The sequence below is a fragment of the Larus michahellis genome, chromosome 22, assembly GCF_964199755.1.
Source record: "Larus michahellis chromosome 22, bLarMic1.1, whole genome shotgun sequence".
Taxonomy (NCBI): Eukaryota; Metazoa; Chordata; class Aves; order Charadriiformes; family Laridae; genus Larus; species Larus michahellis.
In genome coordinates this window covers 3,385,543-3,412,091 of record NC_133917.1, presented here as the reverse complement: position 1 = coordinate 3,412,091, position 26,549 = coordinate 3,385,543, and the positions used below count along the sequence as shown (strand labels likewise).

Here is a 26,549-nt window from a genome sequence, read left to right as displayed (position 1 = left end):
GGGTCCCCTGTCCCTGTCCCCAAGCCGTGGCCCCGCGTGGCCGTGGGCCAGTGCTGCCATCGCGTGGCCAGCAGCAGGGAGGACACGGCTCTCCCGGGCTGGGGCTTTTTTTTGGGGGGGCGGGGGGGCCGGCAGCCTGGGGACCCCCGGGAAGGGCTGGCGGGGGGGGGGGTGTCCCCCCCGACCAGGGACCCCCCACCCCAAGGAGAAGCAGGAACTATTTTATCACCTGCGCAGGCAGCGAGCCCCCCTCACCCCCCCTCACCCCAAGGAGATGCCGACACGGATGCGCTTTGAGCTGAGCCGTTTATTGGGGTAAATCGGGGGGAGGGGGGGGCCGTACAGAGACATCCCCCCCCCCCCGCAAGGAGCGCATGGAGGGGTCGGGGGGGGCCCTCCAGCCCCCACGCTGTGCAGGGGGTATATACAAGCAGAGGCTGGTACCTGGGGGGGGGGGCGGGAGGGAGTGGTTCCCAGGGGGTCGCAGGGCCCGGGGGGGTGTCCGGGATGCCTGGCATGGGGCGGGGGGGGGTCGGGGCGGGGGGGTGTCTCCAGGGCGTTCTCACTTCTGCAGCCGCTTGATGCGGGCATCTATCTCTGCGAAGTTGTCCTCTACGATGGCCAGGTTTTCCTTCATCGTCTTCTGGACCTGGGAGGGGGGCGGGGAGGGGGTGAGTTGAGGGGGACACACACACACACACAGAGGACGGGGACCCCCCTCCCCGCCCCACCCCAGCGGGTGCCGGTGGGACCCACCTCCGCCAGCAGCACGGTGTTGTCCTTGAGGGCACCAGCGATCTCCTGCTGCGTGGTGTCCAAGTGCACCAGGACCTGCCCGAACTGGGTGGCTGGGAGGGAGGAGAAAGTGCTGGGGGGGGGGGGGAACGCAGACACACACGGAGCAGCCACCCCCCCACCCTCCCCCATCCCGAGATGCTGCCGGTGACACCATGCCCCTGTCCCCAACATCCCCTCCCCCCTGCCTCACCTTGCTCGTGCAGGTCCCTGAGGGTCACCAGCCTCTGCACCACATCGGGCAGGGTGCTGGCCACGGGGTCCCAGCGCTGCATCGTCTCGTAGATCTGGTGGATCTGGGGGACGGAGAGGGGCAAGATGTGATGGGGGGGGGGCAGGGAGCTCCAGGTACCCCCCCCCCCCACCGCCAGGCCGAGGGGGTGGCTTTTAAGGCGGGGGGGGTGTGTGTCTCCCCTCCACCGGCTCTTACCTTGCTCTGGGTGTCGGCGTCTTGCACGGTCGCCTTGTGCTTGGCAATTTCATTCACCTTCCCCAGGACGCTCTGGGGAAGGGGGGGGTGAGGGTGGGGGGAAACAGACGTGAGCCCCCAAATCCAGTGGCGCCCACCCCCAGTTTCACCCCCTTAGAGCCAGTTGCCATCTGGGGGCTCCCAAACTCTGCCCCCTCCCACCTCCTCTCACCTGCAGCCGGGCTTCCACCTGGTCCAGCACGGCCACGTCCAGGATGTTGACCTTGGCCTGCAGGACCTGGACGGTCTCCTGGGGACAGAGAACGGGGTGAGGGGGGACACGGCAGCACCCCAGGACTGTGTCCCCGTCCCCCCCACCAAGTGCTCTGGGCACAGGGTGGAGGGAAAGGGACCCTTCAAGCCCCCCAGCCCTGCCCGACTCACCACCAGGCTGGTGCCCTTCAGCCCCACCAGCAGCGGGTTCTGTGGGGAAGGAAATGGGCGTCAGTCGGGGGGCAAGACGTGGGGCAGGACGTGGGGCAGGACGGCACCCCCGGCCCCTCACCTGGCTGTCAGGCTCGCACCGCACCGTCGCTTCCAGCTGCGCCAGCCGCTTCTCCAGCTCCGCGATCTTGGGAGTGGGGGGGGGCGGGGAAGAGAAAAGGAGGGGTGAGATGGCAGGACACCCCATTTTGGGGTCATTTGGGGTCTCGCCCCCCCCTTGTCCCCATGCCCACCTTGGCCGTTTGGGCAAACTGGTCCTGCTCCGGCCTCCAGTAGAGCTCGAAGGTGACGGCGTCTCCGGTGGGCGCCGGGGCTTTGGCCGGGCTCTTCCCCGGCGTTGCTTTGCTGCACTTGGCCACCTCCAGCTGCTGCAGCAGGCGCCTGGGCAGGGGGACAACAGTGGGCAGGGGGACGCTGGCAACCCCCCCCCCCACCCCCCCGCCCCTGAGCTCCCCCGGGGGGGCCACTCACTTGGCCAAGGCTCCGTCGGGGTCGGCAAAATCTATGGCTGCGGTGGGGCCCAGCAGCTTCTCCAGGTGGCTGGAGACCAACTGCTGCTTCAGGCCCTCCACCTGCCTGGCCAAGGCCATGGGCGTCAGCTCTTCCTCCGCCGCTGCCTCCTTCACCGTGCTCTGCGGGAAAGGTGGCCATGTCACACACACCCCCACACCCCCCCCCCCCGCCCCAGGACCGTCGCCCCCCTGGGACAGCCCCCCCAGGCAGGGGTGATGCTCACCTGGATCTGCTCCACCTCCCGAACCAGCTCCTGCACCTCGTGCTGCAGCCGCTGGTACCGCTGCTGGGGGGTCTCTTTGGCACCCAGCCCCTCGCCGAGCTGCGGAGAGAGGAACGAGGGGGTGGTCAGGAGGGGGGGGGTGTCCCGGCCTGGGGTGGCCGGGACGCTGGTGCCCAACTCCCCTGGGTGCCCACCCATTCCTGCAGAAAGGGAAGAAAAGGGAATGAGGAGAGAGAAGGAGCGGGTGAGCCCCGCGGCAGCCGGGGAGGAGCAGCCCCATGTTCACAGGAACCTGGTCCCCGAGTGGGACTGCAGAGGTGCCTCCCAAGGGACAATGCAGCAGGACGCAAGCAGCCCGGGAGGCTCCAAAGTGCCCAGGGAAGCGGTGGAATCACCATCCCTGGAGGTATTTAAAAGACGGGCGGACGTAGTGCTTAGCAATACGGTTTGGTGATGGTTTTTGTCAGCGTTGGGTTGATGGTTAGACTCAAGATGATCTGAAAAGTCCCTTCCAACCTGGACAATCCTATGATTCTATGATTTTATGACCGATGACAACGTCCTCCTCCAAGTGACGGAGGAGCCAAGGAGGAGAGGGGCTCCACTGAAGCTCGTCTTCACCAACAAGGAGGGGCTCGTTGGGGATGTGGAGGTCAAAGGCAGCCTCACGGCTGCGATGGCCATGAGACAGTGGAGCTCAGACACCGAGGGTGGGCTCCCAGCCCTGGGCTCTGCTTGGAAGAGTCCTGCTCGGACGGTCGCGCTGCCGTCCAGAGGGACCTGGCCAGGCTGGAGAAATGAGCCAAGAGGAACCTCATGGAGCTCAACAGGTGGAAATGCAAAGTCCTGCTCCTGAAGAGCAACAGCCCCCGGCACCGGTATATGCTGGGAGCCTCCCAGCTGGAAAGAAGCTCCGTGGAAAAGGCCCCAGGGGTCTGGTGGACACCAAGCTGATCCAGCAAAGGCGGCTAACGGTGTCCTGGGCAGCATCGGGAGGAGGGTTGTGGTCGAGGGAGGGGATCCTTCCCCTCTCCTCAGCACCGGTGAGGCCACGGCTGGAGTGCTGTGTCCAGTACAAGAGAGACATGGCCATACTGGAGAAAGTCCAACAAAGGGCCACAGAGATGCTGTTGGGGCTGGACCATCTCTCCTAGGAGAGGCTGAGAGCTGGGACTGGCCAGCCTGGAGAAGGCTCCGGGCGGAATCTTATCAAGAGCTGGAGGGATGGTGCCAAAAGGACGGAGCCCGGCTCTTCCCAGTGGTGCCCAGTGCCAAGGACCAGGCCACAGGTACGACCTGAAGCGCAGGAGCTTCCCCCCGACCATCAGGAAACACTTTTTCCACTGTGACGGTGACCCAGCACTAGCAGAGGTTGCCCAGGGAGATGGTGGAGTCTCCATCCTTGGAGATATTCAGAAGCCACCCAGACATGGTCCTGGGCAACTGGCTCTTGGTGGCCCTGCTTGAGCAGGGGGGTGGGACCAGGTGACCTCCAGAGGTCCCTTCCCACCTCCACCCTTCTCTGAGAGCGGTGGCCCCGGGCAGGGAGGTTGCTGTGGGGTGAGGGGGGGAGGAGGGACCGTGCACGGGGGTGGCTGACAGCCCCGTGAACTCCGGACTCACGATTTCATACTCCCCAGACTCGTAGCCCGTTGTCCTGGTCTTGTTGATACGATCGGAGAAATCTGGAAGAGGAAGAGCATGGTGTCACCCCCAAAACACCCAGGGTGGCCGTGCCCTCCCTGGGGTCACCTCAGGGTCCCCAAAGCCCACCCTTCCCCTGAGATCACCCCCCCCCACCCTGTCTCGGCTCACCCACGCCCTCGGTGCCAAGGCGCTTGTCCCTGAACTTCTCGTAGGCGGCGTTGGGGTTGATGATGAGGTGCTCCACGCTGGTGCTGGTGAGCTCCTCCTGCACACAACGCGGGGCCTTAGCGACACGGTGGCCACCAGGGTTTGAGGATGGACAGTAACGGGGGGGGGGGGGGGGGGGCAGGCAAAGGCAGCCCCGTCCTCCCCAGGACAAGGGCACAAGCCCCCAAGGACTGACACGCAGGGATGGACCCCACCAAAGGGTCTGGCCAGGGCAGCGCGGGCTGTCCAGGACGCGGCACGTCCCCAGGGCCTGGTGTGGGGACATCGGACCCCTGGCCTGGCCTGGAGGGGTAGGAAACCCCCCGCCCTCCCCCTCTCCTCCCCCCCGCCCCCAACCCCGAGGGCCTGGCAGAGGGGCCAGAGGTGCCAGCGCACACTTTGGGCAGCCCCACGACCAGCCTTGGGGAAACTGCTGCAGCCGCGACGCCTGGAACTGCCCCACGGCCACATTTTGGGGTGGCTCCCAACCACCTGGGGAGGGGCATCAGGGGAGGGGGGGGGTTTGCGGGACTTCAACCCCTCCATGACCGAAGGGGCTTTGCCCGGAGCCTGGCAGGGCGAGCGCAGACACTGAGTCTGGGCTCTCCTTGCCCCCCAGCCATGGTCTGGGGGGGAGGGGGGGGGAGGGGGTCCCTGCCCCAGCAGGACCCTGCAGGAGGCACCCAAAGGACCCCCCCCCGCCCCAACCTGCTGCCCCCTCTCCAGCCCCTGCGCCCGGCCGTGGCCCGAAGCGCTTTGGGGGAGCCCTGGCGCACTGCGGAGGGAGGAGAAGGGGTGAGAGCAGCAGGAGCAGCGTGAGCAGTGTTAGGGGGGGGCCGTCCGGCAGAGGTGAGGGCGGGGGGGGAGGCAGCAGTGAGCGCCCCGAGCAGAGCGCGGGGGTTACGGCAGCCGACGGACGGGCTCTTACCAGCTCCTTGCGTTTCCCAGAGGTGAGAAAGTCAGAGCAAGGTTAGGAGGAGAAGGGGGGGGCGTTGAAGGGGGCGGGGGGGGGGAAAAGAGAGAGACAAAAATGGCGTTAGAAGGTTCGTCCCATGCACGGCCCGCCGTCACCCACGTCCCTGCGCCGGGGCTGCTGCCGGGGTGGCCCTGCTGGCCCCCCCGTGCGAGGGCTGAGGAGCCATGCGGGACGCGGAGGCGAGCTGGACCCCTCGGCCGGGCACCCCCCCGGGGGGCAGGCGGGGCTGGGGGGGTCGGGGTGGGCAGAGAAAGGGTGGGAGCAGGATGCGGCCGAGCCCGGGCTCTGAAAACCTCCCTCCAGCTCTTCTTTTCCCCTGGTGGGGGCGCGGGGGCGATGTGAGCAGAGCCGGGGGCAGCCGGACCCCCACGGAGCAGCCCCACAGGGGTAGGAGGGAGGCATCAGTTGCAGTCCTGGGGGGAGGGGGGCAAAACCCCGATGCTGGTCCCTGGAGGGGCACGAGCTGCCCCCCGCTGAGCGGCCAGCCCCGTGCTGTGCTGGCAGCAGGGATGGGGGCTCAGCATGCGCCCCCCCGGCCTTTCCTGCCCGTGTCCTGCTGAGCCCCACAGCGTGCAGCAAAGCCTGGCAGGATGGGCTGCGGTGGGATGGCAGCCCCCCCGCAACAGGGAGCATCGCTGGGGGGGGGCGGAATGGGACACAAGGCCGCACATACCCGCCGTAGGGGGGTCGGGGGGGGTCCTGAAGGAGAAGGAGGGAGGGCACATGCAGGCAGGGAGGATGCAGAGAGAGCGAGGGAGAGGCGGCAGCAGCACCACGTCGCACCCCGGGTCCCACAGCCGGCTGCCCCCCCCCCGCCCCGCCCCCCACAACTCTGCCCCATGGCGGGGCAGCGGCTCCGGGACCCCGTGCATATCTACGGCATGCAAAAAAAAAAAATAAATAAATCAACCTCAACCCCCAAGGACATGCAGAGCCGGGAGCGGCGACTGGGCTTACTTGTGCAAACTTAGTGTCCAGGCAAGGTGGGGAGCAGGGTGGGGGGGGGGGGAAGAGCAGGGAAGGGGGCGGGGGGGGAAAACTCATGTCAGTTCAGCGCGCGAGAGCCACGGGACACAACGAAGCTGCGCGAGGGGCTCCCAAGGAGAGGAGACGGCGATTAAAACCCCGGCAAACCCTTCGCCTCCTGCCTGCAGCAGTGGGGGCTGCCCGGGGAGGGAAAACACCGCGGGGGGGGGGGTGTGGGGTGGTGTCACCGCTTTTATTCTCGGGCACTTTTGGGTGGAAACGACCCGTTTCAGCCCGTCTCGTTGCCCCGCATCTCGCAAGGGATCTCTTTGCCCCCTGAAATTTTGGGGCCGGGCGCCCCCTCCCCGGGGTGTTGCCTTCGTACCACCGAGTCCTGGCTCCCCCCTCGCCACCTCGGGCCAAGCGGAAGCGTGCGCCGGCCCAGTGGGGTCCCGGGGTGGGGTGGGGGGGCACAGACACTGAGAAGCCGTTTGGGCCACAATCCCGAGCACCCATCGGCTTTCAGCCACATTTGCAGAGCTGGGGGTCACCAGGCAGCCCTGGGTGCACCCCCCTCGAGGACGGTCCCCCGGTGTCACCCCACATCAAAGCCACCCCACGGAGAAGGGGTCCGTGGGACCCCGCCACTGTTCCAAGCTGCTTTATGGGGGTGAACCCACCCCAACGTGCCCCCCCGCCTCCTCCTCCGTGTGCTGGAGGAACCCGTGCAAAGCCAAGGGGGACGGGGGGACGGTGCTTCTTGGCACCCCCAAAGCCAAAGGGTGAGAGAAGGGGGGGTGGCACATTGATGGGATGTGTCACCGTGACAGGGGGGGTGGGGGGATGTGGCACTGCAGTGGGGGGGTGTGCGGGGACAGGAGCCGTTTCCCTGCCACAGCACCGGTCCTGCTGCGGGGTGGGGGCACGGGCAGGTGGCCCCCCCCTGCCGCCGCCCACGGCACGGCCCCCGGCGAGGCCTTACCGCCTCGAACTCGGCCTGGTCGTCCTCGGGCAGGTCACTGGTCTCGTAGACGTCGGGCTCATTCCTGGCCTGGGGCGCGAGCGGGCGCCGGTGAGAGGGTCCCCCCCCCCCGCCCCAACAACCCCCACCCCCCCCCGCGGCTCGTTATTACCCTTTTATGATCAAAAAGCCTACAATTGCCCCAAACCGCCTCAGTCCACAGCTCCCCCCCTCACCCCCACCAGCTCCCTAAAGACTCCATATCCCTTCTGGACACCCCCCCGTGTCCCCAGACACCCCACTTACTGCCCCCATCCCCCCCCCCCCGACACCCCCAAATGTCCTCGCAGGTGCCCCGATTCCCACAATCACCCCAAATACTCCACGTACTCCCAACTCTTCCCCCCCCCCCCGAGATGCTCGTCCCCCCCTCAGACAGTCCCCATTACCCCCCAGCTCCCCAAACACCCCACTTCCATCCTCAGATCGCCCCCCGGACACCCCAAATGCCTCTTACCTCCCCCCCCCATCACCCCCAGTCTCCCCAAACACCCCATTTATTGACCCAGAGCCCCCCCATCCCCTCAGACCCCCCCAAACCTCTCCCATCCCCTCAGTCCCTACAGACCCCCCCAGTTCCTGCAGCCCCCCACGACCCCCTCAGCCCCCCAACCCCCTCACTACCCTGAGACACCCCCAGTTCCTGAGACACCCCCCGACCCCCTCAGTTCCCCCCCAGTCCCCGAACCCCACCCCCCGAACCCCCCAGGCCACCCCCCCCCCGCCCCGACCCCCTCATTCTCCCCCCGGACCCTGATCCCCTCAGACCCCCCCAGGGCCGCCTCGAGCCCTGACGCCCCCGGATCCGCTCATTCTCCCCCAGATCCCCCCCCCCCTCGATCCCCTCAGACCCCCCGATCCCCTCAGTACACCCCGACGCCCCCAATCCCCTCATTCTCCCGCCCCGGGCCCCTCAGACGCCCCCCGGGCCCACCCCCGGCCCGGTCCCGCACTCACGATGCCGGGCAGGTCGGCGTACTTGGGGTCGGCCATGGCCGGGGGTCGGTGCCGGGGGGGGGGAGGGTCTGTACCGGGGGGTCGGTGCCGGGAGGGGGGGTCGGGGGGGTGTCGGTGCCGAGGCGGCGCTACCGGGGGAGGTGTCGGTGCCGGGGGCGGGGGTCGGTACCGGGGGGGCGGTGCCGGGGGCGGGTGTCTGTACCGGGGGGGCGGTGCCGGGAGGGGGGTCGGGGTCGGTGCCGGGGGGTCGCTGCCGGGGCCGGTGGCGGGGCCAGTAGCGCCGCTCAGGGCCGGGGCGGGCGGGGCCGGTCTCGCGAGAGCAGCGCGAGGGGCGGGGGCGGAAACGGAGCGCGGGGGGCGTGGTCTGAGGGGGGCGTGGTCTGCGTCAGGGGGCGTGGCCTACGGGGGAAAGGGGAGGGGCAGGAGAGGGGGATACGGGGGGGCCACGGGGGAGCACGGGGGGGAAAAGCGGCGGGGCACGGGTGGGAGACACGGGAGGAGACGGGGGGGGCACACGGGGGCCACACACGAGGGGAGAGACGGGGGACACGGAGGACACCGGGGGCACGGGAGGGGCGCGGGGGGCAGAAGCAGGGGGACACACAGGGGACACACACGAGGGGAGAGATGGGGGCCACGGAGGAGGCGGGGGGCAGACACGGGAGGGGAAGACGGGGGGAGACACAGGGGGGACACGGGGAGACACGGGGGGGCACAGCGGGACACGGGGGGAGATACACGGGAGTTCACGAGTGGGAGACACGGGGGGGGACATACGGGGGAGTCACACAGGGGGGACATGGGGAGACGCGGGGGGGCACGGCGGGACACGGCGGGGACATACAGGGGGGTTCACGAATGGGAGACACGGGGGGGCACACGGGGGGGCACACAGGGGGTGCACACAGGTGGGTGCACAGGGTAGGGGGCACACGGGTGGGCAGCGTGGGGAGTTGCAGGGGGGAGCACGGGGCGGGGAGTCACAGGCTGGGTTACGGGGGGGCACACGGGGGGGCTGCCCACTCCCGCCCGCGGGATGCCACCGGGGCGACCTCCATCCAGGCGCCCCTGCGTGTTTTTGGGGGTCACGGGGGGGGGAAGCCGTGCCCCCTGCTCTGTATCCCCCTGGACCCCCGGGCTGGGCAGGGCCACCAAGGACACGAGTGCACCCGGCCTCAGCGCCGGGGGGGGCCATGAGTCAGGACTGCTGGCTTCCCGCCTGGGGGAGGGGAACTGGGAGGGGGGGAGGGGGGACTGGCCCTGTGCCCCCCCCCGAACCGGGACAGGGTCGCAACCATCCTCCCCCCCCCGCAATGAATCAGCAGTTTGGGGGCACCGTTCCCAGGGCCGGGCGTGTCCCGTCCCTTCCCCCGCCCCCCCCCCCAACTCCGTCCACCTTAAGAGCCGCAGGCAGCTCCACCTTAACGCGGGGGGGGGGCGTGTACGTGCGGGGGGGCGGCCTCTCCCCCCCCCCCCCCATCACCCGGTACCGGGGCTGCAGTGGTGACAGCAGCGCGGTCACTGGAGCAGGGGCAGCAGGAGCGCTGCGGAGCATCTCCCCCCCCCGCCGGCGCCGCCCTCCCGCCCGCATCCTGCATCCCTGGTCAGCATCCTGCATCCCTGGGTACCACTCAGCATCTCTGGGCAGCATCCTGCATCCCTGAGCAGCATCCTGCAGCCCCGGGCAGCATCCTGCATCCCTGGCTACCACTGAGCATCTTTGGGTACCACTCAACATCTCTGGGTACCACCCGGCATCCCTGGGCAGCATCCTGCATCTCTGGGTACCACTGAGCATCCCTGGGTACCACTCAGCATCGCTGGGCAGCATCCTGCATCCCTGGGCAGCATCCTGCATCCCTGGGTACCACTCAGCATCCCTGGGCAGCATCCTGCATCCCTGGGTACCACTTAACCTTTAGGTTGTAACCCGCATCCCTGGGTACCACCCACGTCCCCGGGTGACACCCCACACCCTTGGGTACCAGCAGCACCCTTGGGCCCCCCAAAACTCTTCTCGGCGTCCCCCCCCTGCGCCCCCGCCCTGCCATGGCCGAGCCCAGCACCGAGTGCAGCATCAAGGTCCTGTGCCGGTTCCGGCCCCTCAACCAGGCGGAGATTCTGCGGGGGGACAAATTCCTGCCCGTCTTCCAGGGCGACGACAGCGTGGTGGTGGGGGTGAGTGCTGGGGGGGCCACAGGGACACCCTCCAACCCTAGTCTCGGGGAGGGGCCGGGATGGGGGCACGGCCGGAGGCGGGAGGGGGGGTGAAATAGCCAGGGTGGGGGGTGACTGGCCTGCGGGGGTGGTGACCGGCCTGTGTGTGGGGGGTGACAATATGGGGGGGGCAGAGCCTGTTTGAGGGGAATATCGTCCTGGGTGTGGCCGGTAGCTCTGGTGACCAAATGGGCCCTGCTCCCCCCCTCCGGGGCGTTTCCCCGCCCCCCCCCCCCCCCCCCCGCATACCGCTCACCTTACCCCCCCCCCCCGCTTCCATTTCTAAGGTTCCCGGCACTCCCAGTTTCCCCCAGTTTGGCCCAGTGCCGGGGAGCGGGGGGAGTTGTTTACAATGAGTGGAGACGCCCTTACCCCCGGAGGGGGGCAGGATCGGGCCCCGATGACTGCACCGACGGGGGGGGGGGAGGGAAGTTTGCCGCAGATCCTGCCCCCTCCCCCGGCTGCGGCCCGGCCCTTTGTTAGGGGGGGAAGCCGGGAGCGGGGGGTGGGTGTCTCAGGAACCGCGGCCAAGCCCCCCAGTATGACATCCCCCCCAATAAAGCACCCCCATAACGCCCCCCCCCCCCGCCCTTGCACGGGGCCGGGTATGGGGGGGGGTTTCCTGCAGGAAGGGCCCCGCCCGGCCCGGGCACCCCGGCCCTGAGGTGGGGGCGGGGGGTCAGGTAAGGTGGGGGGGTCCTTGGGGTGATGTGGGGGGCAGCGGGTTCCCCCGGGGGTGCAGTGGGGCGGGGGGGGGGGGGGGGCCCGTTCCCGTTCCGCGGGTGGTGCTGTGTCGCTGTGCGGTTTTGCCGGCGCAATGCGGGGTGTTGCAGGGGGTGGTTGTGCGGGGGGGGGGGGGGAAGCGGAGGGGGGGGGGGCTGCGTGGGGTGGTTGTGAGTTGTTGGGGGGGGAGATGCGGGGTGGGGGGGGGGCGATGCGTGACCGGCGGCGGGCGGGGCGGTTGTGCCTGCGCCGTGCTGCGGCGGTGGCGCTGGTCCGGGGGAGGGGGGGATTGGGGGGGGGGGAAGGCTGGTGTCGCCGACTGTCCCCCTGTCCGTATGTCCCCCTGTCCGTGTGTCCCCGTGTCCGTGTGTCCCCGTGTCCGGGGGTCTCCGCGGTGGCTGCGGCGGTTCAGCACCGGGGCCTGGACAGCTCCAGGCCGGGGGGAGCGGCGGAGAACGGAGGGGGGGCTATAGGGGATCTGGGGGTCTGTGGGGGTCTATGGGGGGGCTGAGGGGTCTATGGGGGTCTATGAGAATCTATAGGGGTGTATGGGGGGCTATGGGAGTCTATGGGGGGGATGAGGGATCTGGGGGGGGCTGAGGGTCTATGGGGGGTGTATGAGGGGCAATGGGTGTCTATGGGGGGCAATGGGGGTCTCTGGGGAGGCTGAGGGGTCTATGAGGATCTATGGGGGGTGTATGGGAGGGCTGTGGGAGTCTATGGGGGGCAGTGGGTGCCTGTGGGGGGGCTGAGGGGTCTATGAGGATCTATGGGGGTGTATGGGAGGGCTGTGGGAGTCTATGGGGGGCAGTGGGTGCCTGTGGGGGGGCTGAGGGGTCTGTGAGGATCTATGGGGGTGTATGGGGGGGCTATGGGAGTCTACGGGGGGGGCTGAGGGATCTAGGGGGGGCTGAGGGTCTATGGGGGGTGTATGAGGGGCTGAAGGGTCTATGGGGGGCAGTGGGTGCCTGTGGGGGGGGCTGAGGGTTCTATGAGGGTGTATGGGGGTGTATGGGGGGCTATGGGAGTCTATGGGGGGGGCTGAGGGATCTGGGGGGGGCTGAGGGTCTGTGGGGGGTGTATGAGGGGCTGAAGGGTCTATGGGGGGCAATGGGGGTCTATGGGGAGGCTGAGGGGTCTCTGAGGATCTATGGGGGTGTATGGGGGGGCTATGGGAGTCTATGGGGGGGCTGGGGGCTCTAGGTGGGGCTGAGGGTCTATGGGGGGGTGTATGAGGGGCTGAAGGGTCTATAGGGGGTAGTGGGGGCCTATGGGGGGGCTGAGGGGTCTCTGAGGATCTATGGGGGTGTATGGGGGGCTGGGGGATCTATGGGGGGGTCTGGGGGCTCTATGGGGGTCTATGAGGGTATATGGTGAGGCTGCGGGACTGTGGAGGTGTATGGGGGGGTCTAGTGGTCGGGGGGGGGGTAGGCCTGGGATATATGGGGGTGTATGGGGCTGTCTGGGGGGGTTGGAGATCTATAGGGGTCTGTGTGGATCTATGGGGGTTCATGGGGCTCTGGGGGGGGGATGTCTGTGGGGGTGTATGGAGGGGCTGAGGGGTCTCCGGGGGTTCATGGGGCTCTGGGGGGGGGGTGTCTATGGGGGTGTATGGAGGGGCTGAGGGGTCTCCGGAGGTCCGTGGGATGGGGGGGGGCAGGGGGGTATGAGGGGATCGGGGCTGCGTGAGAGCCCCCCTGCAACCTCCCACCTCCCTTACTGGGATTCACTGGAACATACTGGTTGCCCCACGAGGGGAGCCCTGAGGCTGGCACAGCCCCCAGCACCCTGGCGGGGGGCGGGGGGGGGTGTCTCTCCGGGCCACTGACCCCCATGTGTCCCCCCCCCTCCCAGGGCAAGCCCTACGTCTTCGACCGCGTCTTCCCCCCCAACACCACCCAGGAGCAGGTCTACCATGCCTGCGCCATGCAGATTGTCAAGGGTGAGGGCCGGGGGCTTGGGGGGGCCCTGGGGGGGGACCCCGGTGTGTGTGGGGGTGTTCCTGCCTGGGGAACACCCAGTGTGTTCCTGTGGGGTCCAGTGTGGGGGTGTTCCTGCCTGCGTGTCCCCTCCTCCAGGGACACGCAGATCCGTGGGGACCTTAGAAGGTGCTGGGAGGTGACAGGGGCAGGTTGGGGGGTGACACGGGCAGGGGGAGATGCGCAGGGGGACCTTGGGGGTGTCCAGCAGGTCTTGGGATCTCTGTGGGACTTTGGGGGGGGGGGGGGAGGTCTGCAATCTCCAGGGGCTCAGGGAGGGGAGGGGGGTTCTGTGAGGCCTTTTAGGGGGGTCTCAGGGGTTCCTGGGCATCACTGGGGGTCTTGGAGGTGACCTTAGGTGCCCGGGAGGGGGGGTGTCGGGGAGCCCTTGGGTTCTCGGGGAAGTCCCTGGGGGTTTGGGGGGGGAGGGGGGGGGCTATGAGGTCCCTGAAGGTCCCGGGGGGGGTTCCTGAGGGGCCCCGAGGGGGCATCTGCCCACCCTCGCCCGTCCCCACAGACGTGCTGGCCGGGTACAACGGCACCATCTTCGCCTACGGGCAGACGTCGTCGGGCAAGACCCACACAATGGAGGTGAGGTGGTGGTGGTGGGGGGGGGGGCTTCAGGGGGGTGGGCTCAGCACCCCCTGGGCCCTGGCACCCCCCTGGGTGTTCAGCACCCCCTCACCTTCCCCCCTTCCCCCCTTCCGCCCCCCCCAGGGCAAACTGCACGACCCCCAGCAGATGGGCATCATCCCGCGCATCGCCCAGGACATCTTCAACCACATCTACTCCATGGACGAGAACCTCGAGTTCCACATCAAGGTGGGCACTGGGAGCACTGGGAGGACTGGGAGGTGGGGTCCTGACACACACATGCCCCCCCCACCCACGCCCCCCTGACACCCCCAATTCCCTCCTACCAGGTTTCTTACTTTGAAATTTATCTGGACAAGATCCGGGACCTGCTGGACAGTGAGTTGGGGCGGGGGGGGGGGACACTGGGAGATACTGGGTGGGTATTGGGATGCACTGGGGACACTGAGGAGTTTGGAGGCACTGGGGAGCACCGGGAGGCTCTGGTTGGGGACTGGGGAGCACTGGGAGTCGGTGGAAGGGTACGGGGGGGCATCGAGAGGCACTGGACGGGGACTGGGGAGCACTGGGAGTCGGTGGAAGGGTACGGGGGGGCACCGGGAGGCACCGGACGGGGACTGGGAGCACTGGGAGTCGGTGGAAGGGTACGGGGGGGCACCGGGAGGCACCGGACGGGGACTGGGGAGCACTGGGAGCTGGTGGCAGGGTACGGGGGGGACACCGGGAGGCACCGGCTGGGGACTGGGAGCACTGGGAGTCGGTGGCAGGGTACTGGGAAGCAATGGGAGGCACCAGACGGGGACTGGGAGCACTGGGAGTCGGTGGCAGGGTACTGGGGAGCAATGGGAGGCACCGGATGGGGACTGGGCAGCACTGGGAGTCGGTGGAAGGGTGTTGTGGAGCCCCGGACGGGGAGCACTGGGAGGCACTGGATGGCACCGGGGGCTCCTGGGGCATGTTGGGGGGGTCACCACCCCCTGCAGCCACCTCACCCCGTGTCCCCCCCCCGCCACCAGTGACCAAGACCAACCTATCGGTGCACGAGGACAAGAACCGGGTTCCCTACGTCAAGGTGAGGAGCGGCTCGGAGGGTCCCTTGGGTGGGAGCCCCCAAAGGGCATCCCCGGAAGGTGGGGGGGGGAGGGGGGGGGCTGGGGCCTTACCCCCCTCCCCCGGAACATCCCCAGGGCTGCACCGAGCGCTTCGTCTCCAGCCCCGAGGAGATCCTGGATGTGATCGACGAAGGGAAATCCAACCGACACGTGGCTGTCACCAGTGAGCACCCTGGGGACAAGGGGGGGACACACCAGGCGATGGCGGGGGGCAGAATGAGGGGGGGGGGCTATGGGGTGCTGCTCCCTGCTGTGCAGCCTACTGGGGGGGTCCCTGGATGTTGGGGGGTTCTGGGGCACCGTGGGGGTCCCTGGGGTGCTGTAGGTGTCCCTGGGGCACCACGGGGGTCCCTGGGGCGTCATGGGGTCCCTGGGGCACCATGGGGGTCCCTGGGGTGCTGTAGGTGTCATTGGGGCACCACGGGGGTCCCTGGGGCATCATGGGGTCCCTGGGGTGCTGTAGGTGTCATTGGGGCACCACGGGGGTCCCTGGGGCATCATGGGGTCCCTGGGGTGTCGTAGGGTCCCTGGGGTGCTCTAGGGGTCATTGGGGCATCATGGGGGTCCCTGGGGTGCTGGGGGGGACCTGGGGCACCTTGGGGGTCCCTACAGCGTCGTGGGGTCCTTGGAGCATTGTGGAGGTCCCTGGGGTGCTGTAGGAGTTGTTGGGGTGCCATGGGGATCCCTGGGGGTATTGTGGGGATCCCTGGGGTGCTGTAGGGTCCCTGGGGTGCTGCAGAGGTTATTGGGTCACCATGGGGGTCCCTGGGGTGCTGTAGGGATCGTTGGGGCACTGTGGGGGTCTCTGCAGCGTCGTGATGTCCTTGGGGCGTTGTGGGGATCCCTGGGGTGCTGTAGGGACCCTGGGGTGCTGCAGGAGTCGTTGGGGTGCCATGGGGGTCCCTGGGGTGCTGTAGGGACCCTGGGGTGCTGCAGGAGTCGTTGGGGTGCCATGGGGGTCCCTGGGGTGCTGTAGGGACCCTGGGGTGCTGCAGGAGTCGTTGGGGTGCCATGGGGGTCCCTGGGGTGCTGTAGAGGTCATTGGGCTACCACGGAGTCCCTGGGGAATCACTGGGGTCCCTGGAGTGCAGGGGGGGATCCCTGGGGCACCGTGGGGTCTTCGGGGCACCAAGGGGTGCTGTGGGGGTCCCGCGGGGGTGCGGGGGACCCCGGGGGGGGGTGCCTGCAGCCTCTCCCCGTGCCCGCAGACATGAACGAACACAGCTCCCGCAGCCACAGCATCTTCCTCATCAACATCAAGCAGGAGAACGTGGAGACGGAGCAGAAGCTCAGCGGGAAGCTCTACCTGGTCGACCTGGCCGGGAGCGAGAAGGTCGGGGGGACCCCGGTGCTGAGGGACCCTGTGGGGGGCGTTCCTTGGGCCGGGGGGGGATGTCTGGGGCGGGGGTCTTTGGGTGTCCCTGGGCTGGGGTACGTGGGATCGCGAGGGGGTCTCTGGGGGAAGTTGGGTGGAGGATGTCCCCAAGGGGGACATTGGATGGGTGGGGGCCTCGGGGGTGGTCCGTGGGACATTGGGAGGGTGGGGGGCTTGGGGGGATCTGGGGGCTGTGGGACATTGGGGTTAGGGGTCTTCAGGCTGGGGTGGGGGGCTTTGGGTGAAGGGTCTCCGGATTGGGGATCTCTGGGGGTCTAATCTCTGGTGGCATCCTTGGGTTTGGGGGTCTTGGGGGGGATTCCTGGGCTGGGGGTACCCCTGGGTGGGGGTCTCTGGGGTGGGGGTGGCCCCATGGGGGTCTCAGAGCTGCCCGGCCCCACAGGTCAGCAAGACGGGGGCTGAGGGGGCCGTGCTGGACGAGGCCAAGAACATCAACAAGTCGCTGTCGGCACTGGGCAATGTCATCTCGGCCCTGGCCGAGGGCACGGTGAGAGCTCGCCGGTCCCCCCTGACCCCCCACCTGCCTGCTGGCCCCAGGTGGAGGCAGGGGGGACACCCTGCTGAACCCCTGTGTCCCCCCCCCTCCACCCCGCAGAAGGCCTATGTGCCCTACCGGGACAGCAAGATGACGCGGATCCTGCAGGACTCGCTGGGGGGGAACTGCCGCACCACCATGTTCATCTGCTGCTCCCCCTCCAGCTACAACGACGCCGAGACCAAGTCCACCCTCATGTTCGGGCAGAGGTAGGGCAGGGGGACAGGGGGCCTTGGGGTGCCCCTGCGCCCCTCAGCACCCCAACAACACCCCAACGGCACCCCATGCACCCATTTGTGTCCCAGCTGCACCCAACAGCACCCCAACTTCACCCCACGCACCTGTCATGTCCCAACTGCACCCCAAGAGCACACCGAGAGCACCCTAACTTCACCCCATGCACCCATTGTGTCCCAACTGCACCCCAAGAGCACCCCAACTTCACCCCATGCACCCATTGTGTCCCAGCTGCACCCCAACTTCACCCCATGCACCTGTCATGTCCCAACTGCACCCTAAGAGCACCCCAACTTCACCCCACGCACCCATTGTGTCCCAACTGCACCCCAACAGCACCCCAGCTTCACCACATGCACCCGTTGTGTCCCAGCTGCACCCCAGGAAGACCCCAACTTCACTCCATGCACCCATTGTGTCCCAACTGCACCCCAAGAGCACCCCAAGAGCAACCCATGCACCCGTTGTGTCCCAACTGCACCCCGAGAACACCCCAACTTCACCCCATGCACCCATTGTGTCCCAACTGCACCCCAACTGCACCCCATGCACCCATTGTGTCCCAACTGTACCCAACAGCACCCCAACTTCACCCCACGCACGCATTGTGTCCCAGCTGCACCCCAACAGCACCCTATCTTCACTCAATGCACCCATTGTGTCCCAACAGCACCCCAAGAACACCCTAAGAGCACCCCAACTTCACTCTACGCACCCTTCGTGTCCCAATTGTACCCAACAGCACCCCAGCTGCACCCCATGCACCCATTGTGTCCCAGCTGCACCCCAAGAACACCCCAACTGCACCCCAACTGCACCCTATGTACCGTTTGCACCCCAAATTCAGTGCAACAGCACCTCACAACCCGTTGCACCCCATGTACCCATCGCAGCCCAACTGCACCCCAAGAGCACCCCAACTGCACCCTACGCACCCATCACGCCCCAACTGCACCCCAAGCACACCCCAACTGCACCCCATGCACCCATTTGTGCCCCAACTGCACCCCAAGAGCACCCCAACTTCACCCCACACACCTGTCATGTCCCAACTGCACCCCAACAGCACCCTAACTTCACCCCATGCACCCATTTGTGTCCCATCTGCACCCCAAGAGCACCCCAACTTCACCCCACGCACCCATTTGTGTCCCGACTGCACCCCAACAGCACCCTAAGAGCAGCCCAACTTCACTCTACGCACCCTTTGTGTCCCAACTGTACCCGAGAGCACCCCAACTTCACCCCATGCACCCAATGTGTCCCAAGAGCACCCTAACTTCACTCCACGCACCCATTGTGTCCCATCTGCACCCCAAGAGCACCCCAAGAGCACCCCAACTTCACTCTACGCACCCGTTTGTGTCCCAACAGCACCCCAACAGCACCCTGACTTCACCCCATGCACTCATTTGTGTCCCACCTGCACCCCAACGGCGCCCCAACTTCACCCCATGCACCCATTTGTGTCCCAACAGCACCCCAACTGCACCCTACGCCCCCCCCGCGCCCCCACTGCCCCCCCCCCCCCCCCCCAGCACCCGTTGGGCCCCAGTTGTGCTCCGACAGCAGCCCACGCGCCCCAACGGCACCCATCGCCCCCCAGCTGCACCCCAACAGCACCCGTGGACCGTCACAGCCCCCCCCCCGCGCCCCCCCCTGCCCCCAGCCAGGCCGCTGTGACACCCCCCCCCCCCAGGATGTCCCATGGGGAGGCGGGGGCTGCATGGGGGGGCGGAGGGGGGGTGTCCCCAGACCCAGGTGGGAAGCGGGGGGAAGGTGGGGGTCGCTGTGGTGGGCATCTCAGAGGGGGGTTCCTGGGGGGTGCTGCCTGCCTGGAAAGGGGGAGCAAGGTGTGTGTGTGTGGGGGGCTCCCAGTTGAGGGGTGCCCCCCCCCCCCGCGCCACCTTCCTCCGTGGAGGGCCAAGACCATCAAGAACACGGCGTCGGTGAACCTGGAGCTGACGGCGGAGCAGTGGAAGAAGAAGTACGAGAAGGAGAAGGAGAAGAACAAGGCGCTGAAGGAGACCATCTCCAAGCTGGAGGCCGAGCTGAGCCGCTGGCGTAGCGGTGAGGGGGGGGGACACGACACCCCTTGTTGGGGGACACACACACACACACGCTACACGACACCCCATCCCCCCCGCAAAACCCCCCAAGCCCGGCACCGGGTGGGGAAACTGAGGCCGGGTCCGCAGGGGAGGCCGTGCCCGAAACGGAGCAGCTCAGCGGGGCCGAAGCGGAGGCCGGACCGGGCGAGGGGCCGGGGACGGGCCCCCCCGGCGACACCCCCCTCAACGACAACAGCTCCTCCATCGTCATCCACATCTCGGATGAGGAGCGTCGCAAATACGAGGAGGAGATCCGCAAGCTCTACAAGCAGCTGGATGACAAGGTGGGGACCGCCCCCCCCCACCCCGGACCCTTGGGGACCCCCAAAGACCCCTCTAGACCCACTGAGACCCCCCCCAGGACCCCTAAAGCTCCCCAGGAGCCTTGGGGACCTCCCAGTCCCCCCAGCATCCCCCAGGACCCCCAGCACACCAAGACTCCCGGGACCCCCCCAGTCCCCCCAGCGTCTCCTGGGACCCCCCAGTCCCCCCAGCACCCCCAGGGCCCCAGGACACTCGGGACCCCCCCAGTCCCCCCAGAATCCCCCAGCACCCCCAGCACACCAAGACTCCCGGGAAACCCCCCGGTCCCCCCAGCGTCTCCCAGGACCCCAGGACTCCTGAGAACCCCCAGCACCCCCAGCACCCCAGGACACTCGGGACCCCCCCAGTCCCCCCAGCGTCTCCTGGGACTCCTCAGTTCCCCCAGCACCCCCAGGACCCCCAGGACTCCCAGGACCCCCCAGTCCCCCCAGCGTCCCCCAGGACTCCTGGGACCCCACAGTCCCCCCAGTGTCTCCTGGGACCCCCCAGTCCCTCCAGTCCCCCCAGCATCCCCAGGACCCCCCCAGTCCCCCCAGCGTCCCCCAGGACCCCTGGGACCCCCCCAGTCCCCCCAGCGTCCCCCAGGACTCCTGAGACCCCCCAGCACCCCCAGTGCCCCAGGACACTCGGGACCCCCCAGTCCCCCCAGCACCCTCAGGACCCCAGGACCCCAGGACCCCCGGGACCCCCCAGTCCCCCCAGCGTCTCCTGGGACCCCCCAGTCCCCCCAGCAACCCCAGGGCCCCAGGACTCCTGAGACCCCCCGGTCCCCCCAGCGTCCCCCAGGACCTCAGGACTCCCAGGATCTCCCAGTCCCCCCAGTCCCCCCAGCACCCCAGGGCACTCAGGACCTCCTGGCAGCCCTCAGGACCCCCCGAGACCCCCCCCACCGCCCCCAGCCCCACGGGGCCAGCGGGTGCGGACCCTCCCGTCCTCCCCCCAGGACGACGAGATCAACCAGCAAAGCCAAATCATGGAGAAGCTCAAGCAGCAGATGCTGGACCAGGAGGAGGTGAGGGCCCCCCTGCACCCCCCAGCCCCTATGGCCCCCCGTCTCTGACTGACCCCATAACCTCACCCTGCTGAGACCCTGGACTGACCCCTCTGGGCCCCCAACCGGACCCCCTGGGACCCCTCTGGGATCCCCACCCTGGTCACTTGGACCCCTCCACCCTGAGCCCCTGGGACCCCCCCAGTCTGACCCCTGGGACCCCCCAACGTGCCCCTGTTGGAACCTCTCTGGGACGCTCCCCTGTGACCCCTGGGACCCTCACTCTGAACCCCTGGACCCTCCTTGGACCCCACCACCTTGAGCCCCCCGGGTCCCCTCGAGGACCCCGACTGCTCTGGGACCCTCACCTTGACCCCCAGACCCCCTTGGGACCCGACCCCCTGAACCCCTCTGGGCCCCCCACCCTGACCCCTTTGGGACCCCCTTGGACCCCTCCACCCTGACCCCTTTGGGACACCTCTGAGCCCCCCATCCTGACGCCTTGGGACCCCCCTGGACCCTTGGGACCCCCCTGGATCCCCCCACCCCGATCCCTTTGGGACCCCCCTGGACCCCCAACCCTGACCCCCCGGGACCGCCCTGGACCACCCCATCCTGACCCCTTTGGAAACCCTCTGGGCCCCCCACCCTGACCCCTTTGGGACCCCCCTGGACCCTTGGGACACCCCTGGATCCCCCCACCCTGATCCCTTTGGGACCCCCTTGGATCCCCCCACCCTCATGCCCTGGGACCCCTCTGGGCCCCCCACCTTGACCCCTTGGGACCCCCCTGGATCCCCCCACCCTGGCCCCTTTGGGACCCCTCTGGGCCTCCCATCCTGACCCCTTGGGATCCCCCTGGACACCCCCACCCTCATCTCTTTGGGACCCCCCTGGACACCCCCACCCTGACCCCTTTGGGACCCCTCTGGACCCCCCACCTTGACCCCTTGGGACACCCCAGACCCCTCCATCCTGTCCCCTTGGGACCCATCTGGACCCCTCCACCCTGACCCCTTGGGGACCCCTCCGGGCCCCCCATCCTGACCCCTTGCCCCCCCCCCCCGGCCCCCCAGGTGCTGGCGGCAGCGCGGGGCGGCGGGGAGGCGGCACGGCGGGAGTTGGCGGCGCTTCGTGCCGAGCACGGGGCGGCGCGTGCCGAGGTGGCGGAGGTGCTGGCGGCGCTGGAGGAACTGGCCCGCAGCTACGACCGCAAGGCGCAGGAGGCCGAGGACACCGGCCGCCACAACCGCCGCCTGGCCGACGAGCTGGCCCGCACCGAGGTGACCGCCCCGGCACCCCCGGCTGGGACCCCTGGCAGGCACCCAACCGGGATTCCCAATGGGACCCCAGTGGGAAACGCAGTGGGCACTGGGAGCCACGCTAGACCCCACTGGGAGCCCCAAAGTGACTCTTCAACTGGGAGCCCCACTACAACCCTACTGGGGACCCCCGTGGGCAACCAACTGGGATCCCTACTGGGAACCTCCACCGGGATCCCCAAATGGGCTTCTCAACTGGGAACCCCACTGGGGTCTTACTGGGAGCCCCAAACTGTCTCCTCAACTGGGAGCCCCACTACAACCCTATTGGGGACCCCTGTGGGCAACCAACTGGGATCCCTACTGGGAGCCACGCTAGACCCCACTGGGAGCCCCAAACTGTCTCCTCAACTGGGAGCCCCACTACAACCCTACTGGGGACCCCCGTGGGCAACCAACTGGGATCCCTACTGGGAACCTCCACTGGGATCCCCAAATGGGCTTCTCAACTGGGAACCCCACTGGGGCCTTACTGGGAGCCCCAGTTGCCAGCCCACCTGGGATCTCTACTGGGCTCCCCACTAGACCCCACTGGGAGCCCCAAACTGTCTCCTCAACTGGGAACCCCACTGGGACCTAACTGGGAACCCCACTGGGACCTTACTGGGAGCCCCCATGGGCACCCAACTGGGATCCCTACTGGGAGCCCCAGTTGCTGCCCCAAACAGGATCCCTACTGAGACCCCCACTGGGATCCCCAAACCCCCCTCAACTGGGAACCCCACTGGGAAACCTACCGGTGACCCTCAATGTCCCACTGGGATCCCACTGGGAACCTCCATGGGCAAATGACACCCAGACCAGGACCCCCGTCAGCACCCCGACTGGGCCCCCCAGAGCCAGGGCCCCTCCAAACTGGGACGCCCGCACCGGGGCCCCGGGACCACACTGGGATCTGCCAGTTGGGACCCCCAGGTCCAAACCAGACCCAAACTGGGACCCCCCAGTCCCTGAACCAGCAACACCCAGAGCCAAGCCCCCCAGGTCCAAACTGGGACTCCCAAACCCAAACTGGGATCCTCTGGGCCAGGGATCCCCCAAAACAGGAGCCTCAGACCTGGGAACCCCCTAAACCCCAAAGCAGACCCCAAAGAGGGGACACCCCCCTCTCGGACTGGACCCCAAAGAGGGAACACCACCCCCCCCAAAACCAGACCCCAAACTGGGAGACTCTCCCCTTAAACTGGGATGCGAAACAGGGTGCTCCCGGGGGGAGCAAGAGCGGCACCCCATGGGTGGAGCGGGTGGGATCTTGGGGTGCTGGGGGGGGTGCTGGGGGGGTGCCAGGGCAGGGGGTGCTGGGGTGGGGGGTGCCGGGGGTGCCAGGACAGGGGGCGCCAGGGGGATGTCGGAAGGGGTGCTGCGGTGCTGGGGTAGGAGGTGGCAGGACAGGGGGTGCCGGGGGTGAGGGGTGCCGGGGGTGGGGGTGGGGGGGGGTTGCGGGGGGGGGGGAGGTGCCAGGCTGTGCCATGCCGTGCCCGCAGGCGACGACGCTGTCTCTGGAGACGGAGCTGCAGCGGGTGCGGGAGCTGGGGGGGCAGCAGCGCAAGCGGGCGGCCGAGGTGCTCAACGGGCTGATGAAGGACCTGAGCGAGTTCAGCCTCATCGTGGGCAACGGCGAGATCAAGCTGGTGAGGGGTGGTTTTTTTTTTGGGGGGGGGGGGGGTGCGCCCCGGTTTTGGGAACCGGGCACTCCTGCCAGGCCGTGCCGTGCCCGCGCCGTGCCCGGTCCATGTCATGCCCAACGTGCCCGTTCCGTGCCGTGCCGTGCCGTGGCGTGCTCTACCCAGGCCTGTGCCACGCTGTGCCCGTGCCGTACCCGTGGTGTCCCCTCCCCGTGTGCGTGCCACGCCTGTGCCGTGCCGTGCCGACGCGTGTGCTGTGCCGTACCCACGTGTGTGCCGTTCTCATGCTGTGCCACACCATAATATGCCACGCTGCGGCTGTGCTGTGCCATACCCTTGTGTGGTGCGTGGCCGTGCCATGTCACACCATGCCACGCCACGCCATGCCATACCCATGGGCATGCTGCCCCCCATGCTGTGCCGTACCCGTGTGCGGCACGTGCCCATGTCATGCCATGCTATGCCATGCCCTGCCCTGGCCCTGCTGACCCGCGTGCCATGCCATGCCCGTATGTGGCACGTGCCCGTGCCACGCTGTGCCCTTGCCGCACCGTGCCGTGTCACCTGTGGCCATGTGCCTGTGCCGTGCTGTGCCGTGCCATGCTGACCCATGGGCTGTGCCATGCCCATGTGTGGCACATGCCCATGCCACGGCCATGCCCATGCCATTGTCATGCCATGCCATGCTGTGCCCATGTGTGGCACATGCCCATGCCATGCCATGCCCTTGCCATGCTGACCCGTGTGCTGTGCCCATGCGTGGCACATGCCCATGCCATGCCATGCCCTTGCCACACCATGCCATGTCATGCCGTGCCCGTGCCATGCCATGCTATGCCATGCCATGTCATGCCATGCCATGCCCTTGCCATTCTGACCCGTGTGCTGTGCCCATGTGTGGCACATACCCATGCCATGCCGATGCCATTGTCATGCCATGCCATGCTGTGCCCATGTGTGACACATGCCCAAGCCATGCTGTGCCCTTGCCGCACCATGCCATGTCACGCCTGTGCCATGTCATGCCATGCCATGCCCTTGCCATGCTGACCCGTGTGCTGTGCCCATGTGTGGCACATGCCCATGCCATGCCGTGCCCTTGCCACACCATTCCATGTCACTCCATGCCACTCTGTGCCCATGCCATGTCACGCCATGCTGACCCATGGGCTGTGCCATGCCCATGTGTGGCACATACCCAAGCCATGCCCCTGCCACACCATGCCTTGTCATGCCTGTGCCACGTCATGCCATGCCCTTGCCATGTTGACCCGTGTGCTGTGCCCATGTGTGGCACATGCCCATGCCATGCCCCTGCCACACCATGCCTTGTCATGCCTGTGCCATGTCATGTCATGCCCTTGCCATGCTGACCCGTGTGACACGCCATGCCCATGTGTGGCACATACCCAAGCCATGCCCTTGCCCCGCCGCACCGTGTCACGCCATGCCTCGCCGTGCCCGTGCCACGCGGTGCCTGTGCCGTGCTGACCCACGTGCCGTGCCCGTGCCCGTGCCCAGCCGGTGGAGGTGAGCGGGGCCATCGAGGAGGAGTTCACCGTCGCCCGGCTCTACATCAGCAAGATCAAGTCGGAGGTGAAGTCGGTGGTGAAGCGGTGCCGGCAGCTGGAGAACCTGCAGGTGGAATGTCACCGCAAGATGGAGGTGACCGGGCGCGAGCTCTCCTCCTGCCAGCTCCTCATCTCCCAGGTGCGCTGGGCACGGGGACGGACCCTGGGGCTGCCACCATCGGGCACCTTCCTGGAGCGATGCCACTGACGTGGTGACGAGGGGCGGTGGTGACCCCAGCGTTTGGTGGCCCTGGGCTTCGGTGACCCCAGGGTTTTGTGGCCTCAGAGTTTAGTGGTTCTAGACTCCGGTGATCCTGGGGTTTGGTGACCCCAGTGTTTGGTGGCCTTGGGGGTTGGTGGTCCCAGGGGTTTGGTGGTCCCAAGGGTTGGTGACCCTGGGTGGCTCAGGGATTTGTTGTCCCTGGGATTTGGTGGACCTCAGTTTTGGTGACCCTAGGGTTTGGTGGCCCAAGGGATTGGTAACCCCAGAGTTTGGTGGTTCCAGAGTATGGTGACCCCGGGTTTTGGCGGCCCCAGGGTTTGGTGACTCTGGTGTTTGGTGGCTCCAAGGTTTGGTGACCCCAGGGTTTTGTGGTCCCAGGGTTTAGTGTCCCTGGGGTTTGGTGGACCTGGACTTTGGTGACCCCAGGGTTTGGTAGTCCAAGGGTTTGGTGGTTACAGAAAATGGTGTCCCTGGGGTTTGGTGACTCTGGTGTTTGGTGGCTCCAAGGTTTGGTGACCCCAGGGTTTTGTGGTCCCAGGGTTTAGTGTCCCTGGGGTTTGGTGGACCTGGGCTTTGGTGACCCCAGGGTTTGGTAGTCCAAGGGTTTGGTGGTTACAGAAAATGGTGTCCCTGGGGTTTGGTGACCCAGGGGTTTGGTGACCCAGGGATTTGGTGACCCAGGGGTTTGGTGATTTTGGGGTTTGGTGGCCCTGGGATTTGGCGACCCCAGGGTTTGGTGGCCCTGGGCTTCAGTGACCCCAGGGTTTTGTGGCCTAAGAGTTTAGTGGTTCTAGACTCCGGTGATCCTGGGGTTTGGTGACCCCAGGGTTTGGTGGCCTTGGGGGTTGGTGGTCCCAGGGGTTTGGTGGTCCCAAGGGTTGGTGACCCTGGGTGGCTCAGGGATTTGTTGTCCCTGGGATTTGGTGGACCTCAGTTTTGGTGACCCTAGGGTTTGGTGGCCCAAGGGATTGGTAACCCCAGAGTTTGGTGGTTCCAGAGTATGGTGACCCCGGGTTTTGGCGGCCCCAGGGTTTGGTGACTCTGGTGTTTGGTGGCTCCAGGGTTTTGTGGTCCCAGGGTTTTGTGGTCCCCAGGGTTTAGTGTCCCTGGGGTTTGGTGGACCTGGGCTTTGGTGACCCCAGGGTTTGGTAGTCCAAGGGTTTGGTGGTTACAGAAAATGGTGTCCCTGGGGTTTGGTGACCCAGGGATTTGGTGACCCAGGGGTTTGGTGACTTTGGGGTCTGGTGGCCCCGGGATTTGGTGACCCAGGGGTTTGGTTACGCAGGGGTTTGGTGACTTTGGGGCTTGGTGGCCCTGGGATTTGGTGACCCCAGGGTTTGGTGACCCCAGAGTTTGGTGATCCCAGGGTTT

General features: G+C 67.5%; 2 protein-coding genes across 3 annotated transcripts; one reads left to right on the top strand and one right to left on the bottom strand.

Moving 5' to 3' along the window:
* Positions 1-545: 545 nt before the first annotated feature.
* On the bottom strand, positions 546-8,525 carry DCTN2 (dynactin subunit 2). The gene is made up of 14 exons (XM_074564947.1): positions 8,219-8,525; positions 7,223-7,291; positions 4,260-4,356; positions 4,068-4,129; positions 2,445-2,543; positions 2,180-2,340; positions 1,942-2,089; positions 1,770-1,835; positions 1,649-1,687; positions 1,437-1,514; positions 1,226-1,297; positions 989-1,091; positions 757-848; positions 546-649 (listed from the first exon to the last, which is right to left on the bottom strand). The coding sequence occupies exons 1-14, from the start codon at positions 8,252-8,254 to the stop codon at positions 563-565; spliced, it is 1,209 nt and encodes a 402-aa protein (XP_074421048.1). The 5' UTR covers positions 8,255-8,525; the 3' UTR covers positions 546-562.
* A 1,164-nt stretch (positions 8,526-9,689) lies between these two features.
* Positions 9,690-25,178, top strand: LOC141733892 (kinesin heavy chain-like). 2 transcript variants are annotated; one of them, XM_074564945.1, is made up of 17 exons: positions 9,690-10,122; positions 10,210-10,396; positions 13,013-13,100; positions 13,655-13,728; positions 13,855-13,959; positions 14,061-14,109; positions 14,748-14,803; positions 14,919-15,006; positions 16,052-16,176; positions 16,622-16,726; positions 16,835-16,983; positions 18,933-19,081; positions 19,210-19,406; positions 20,390-20,458; positions 21,514-21,720; positions 23,244-23,390; positions 24,906-25,178. In XM_074564945.1, exons 2-17 carry the CDS (start codon positions 10,268-10,270, stop codon positions 25,161-25,163), a joined length of 1,995 nt encoding a protein of 664 aa, XP_074421046.1. In that variant the 5' UTR covers positions 9,690-10,122; positions 10,210-10,267; the 3' UTR covers positions 25,164-25,178. The 2 variants fall into 2 exon arrangements, with proteins under 2 accessions (XP_074421046.1, XP_074421047.1); XM_074564946.1 differs by lacking the exons at positions 9,690-10,122; positions 10,210-10,396 and adding an exon at positions 10,974-11,118.
* The last annotated feature ends 1,371 nt before the right edge of the window (positions 25,179-26,549 follow it).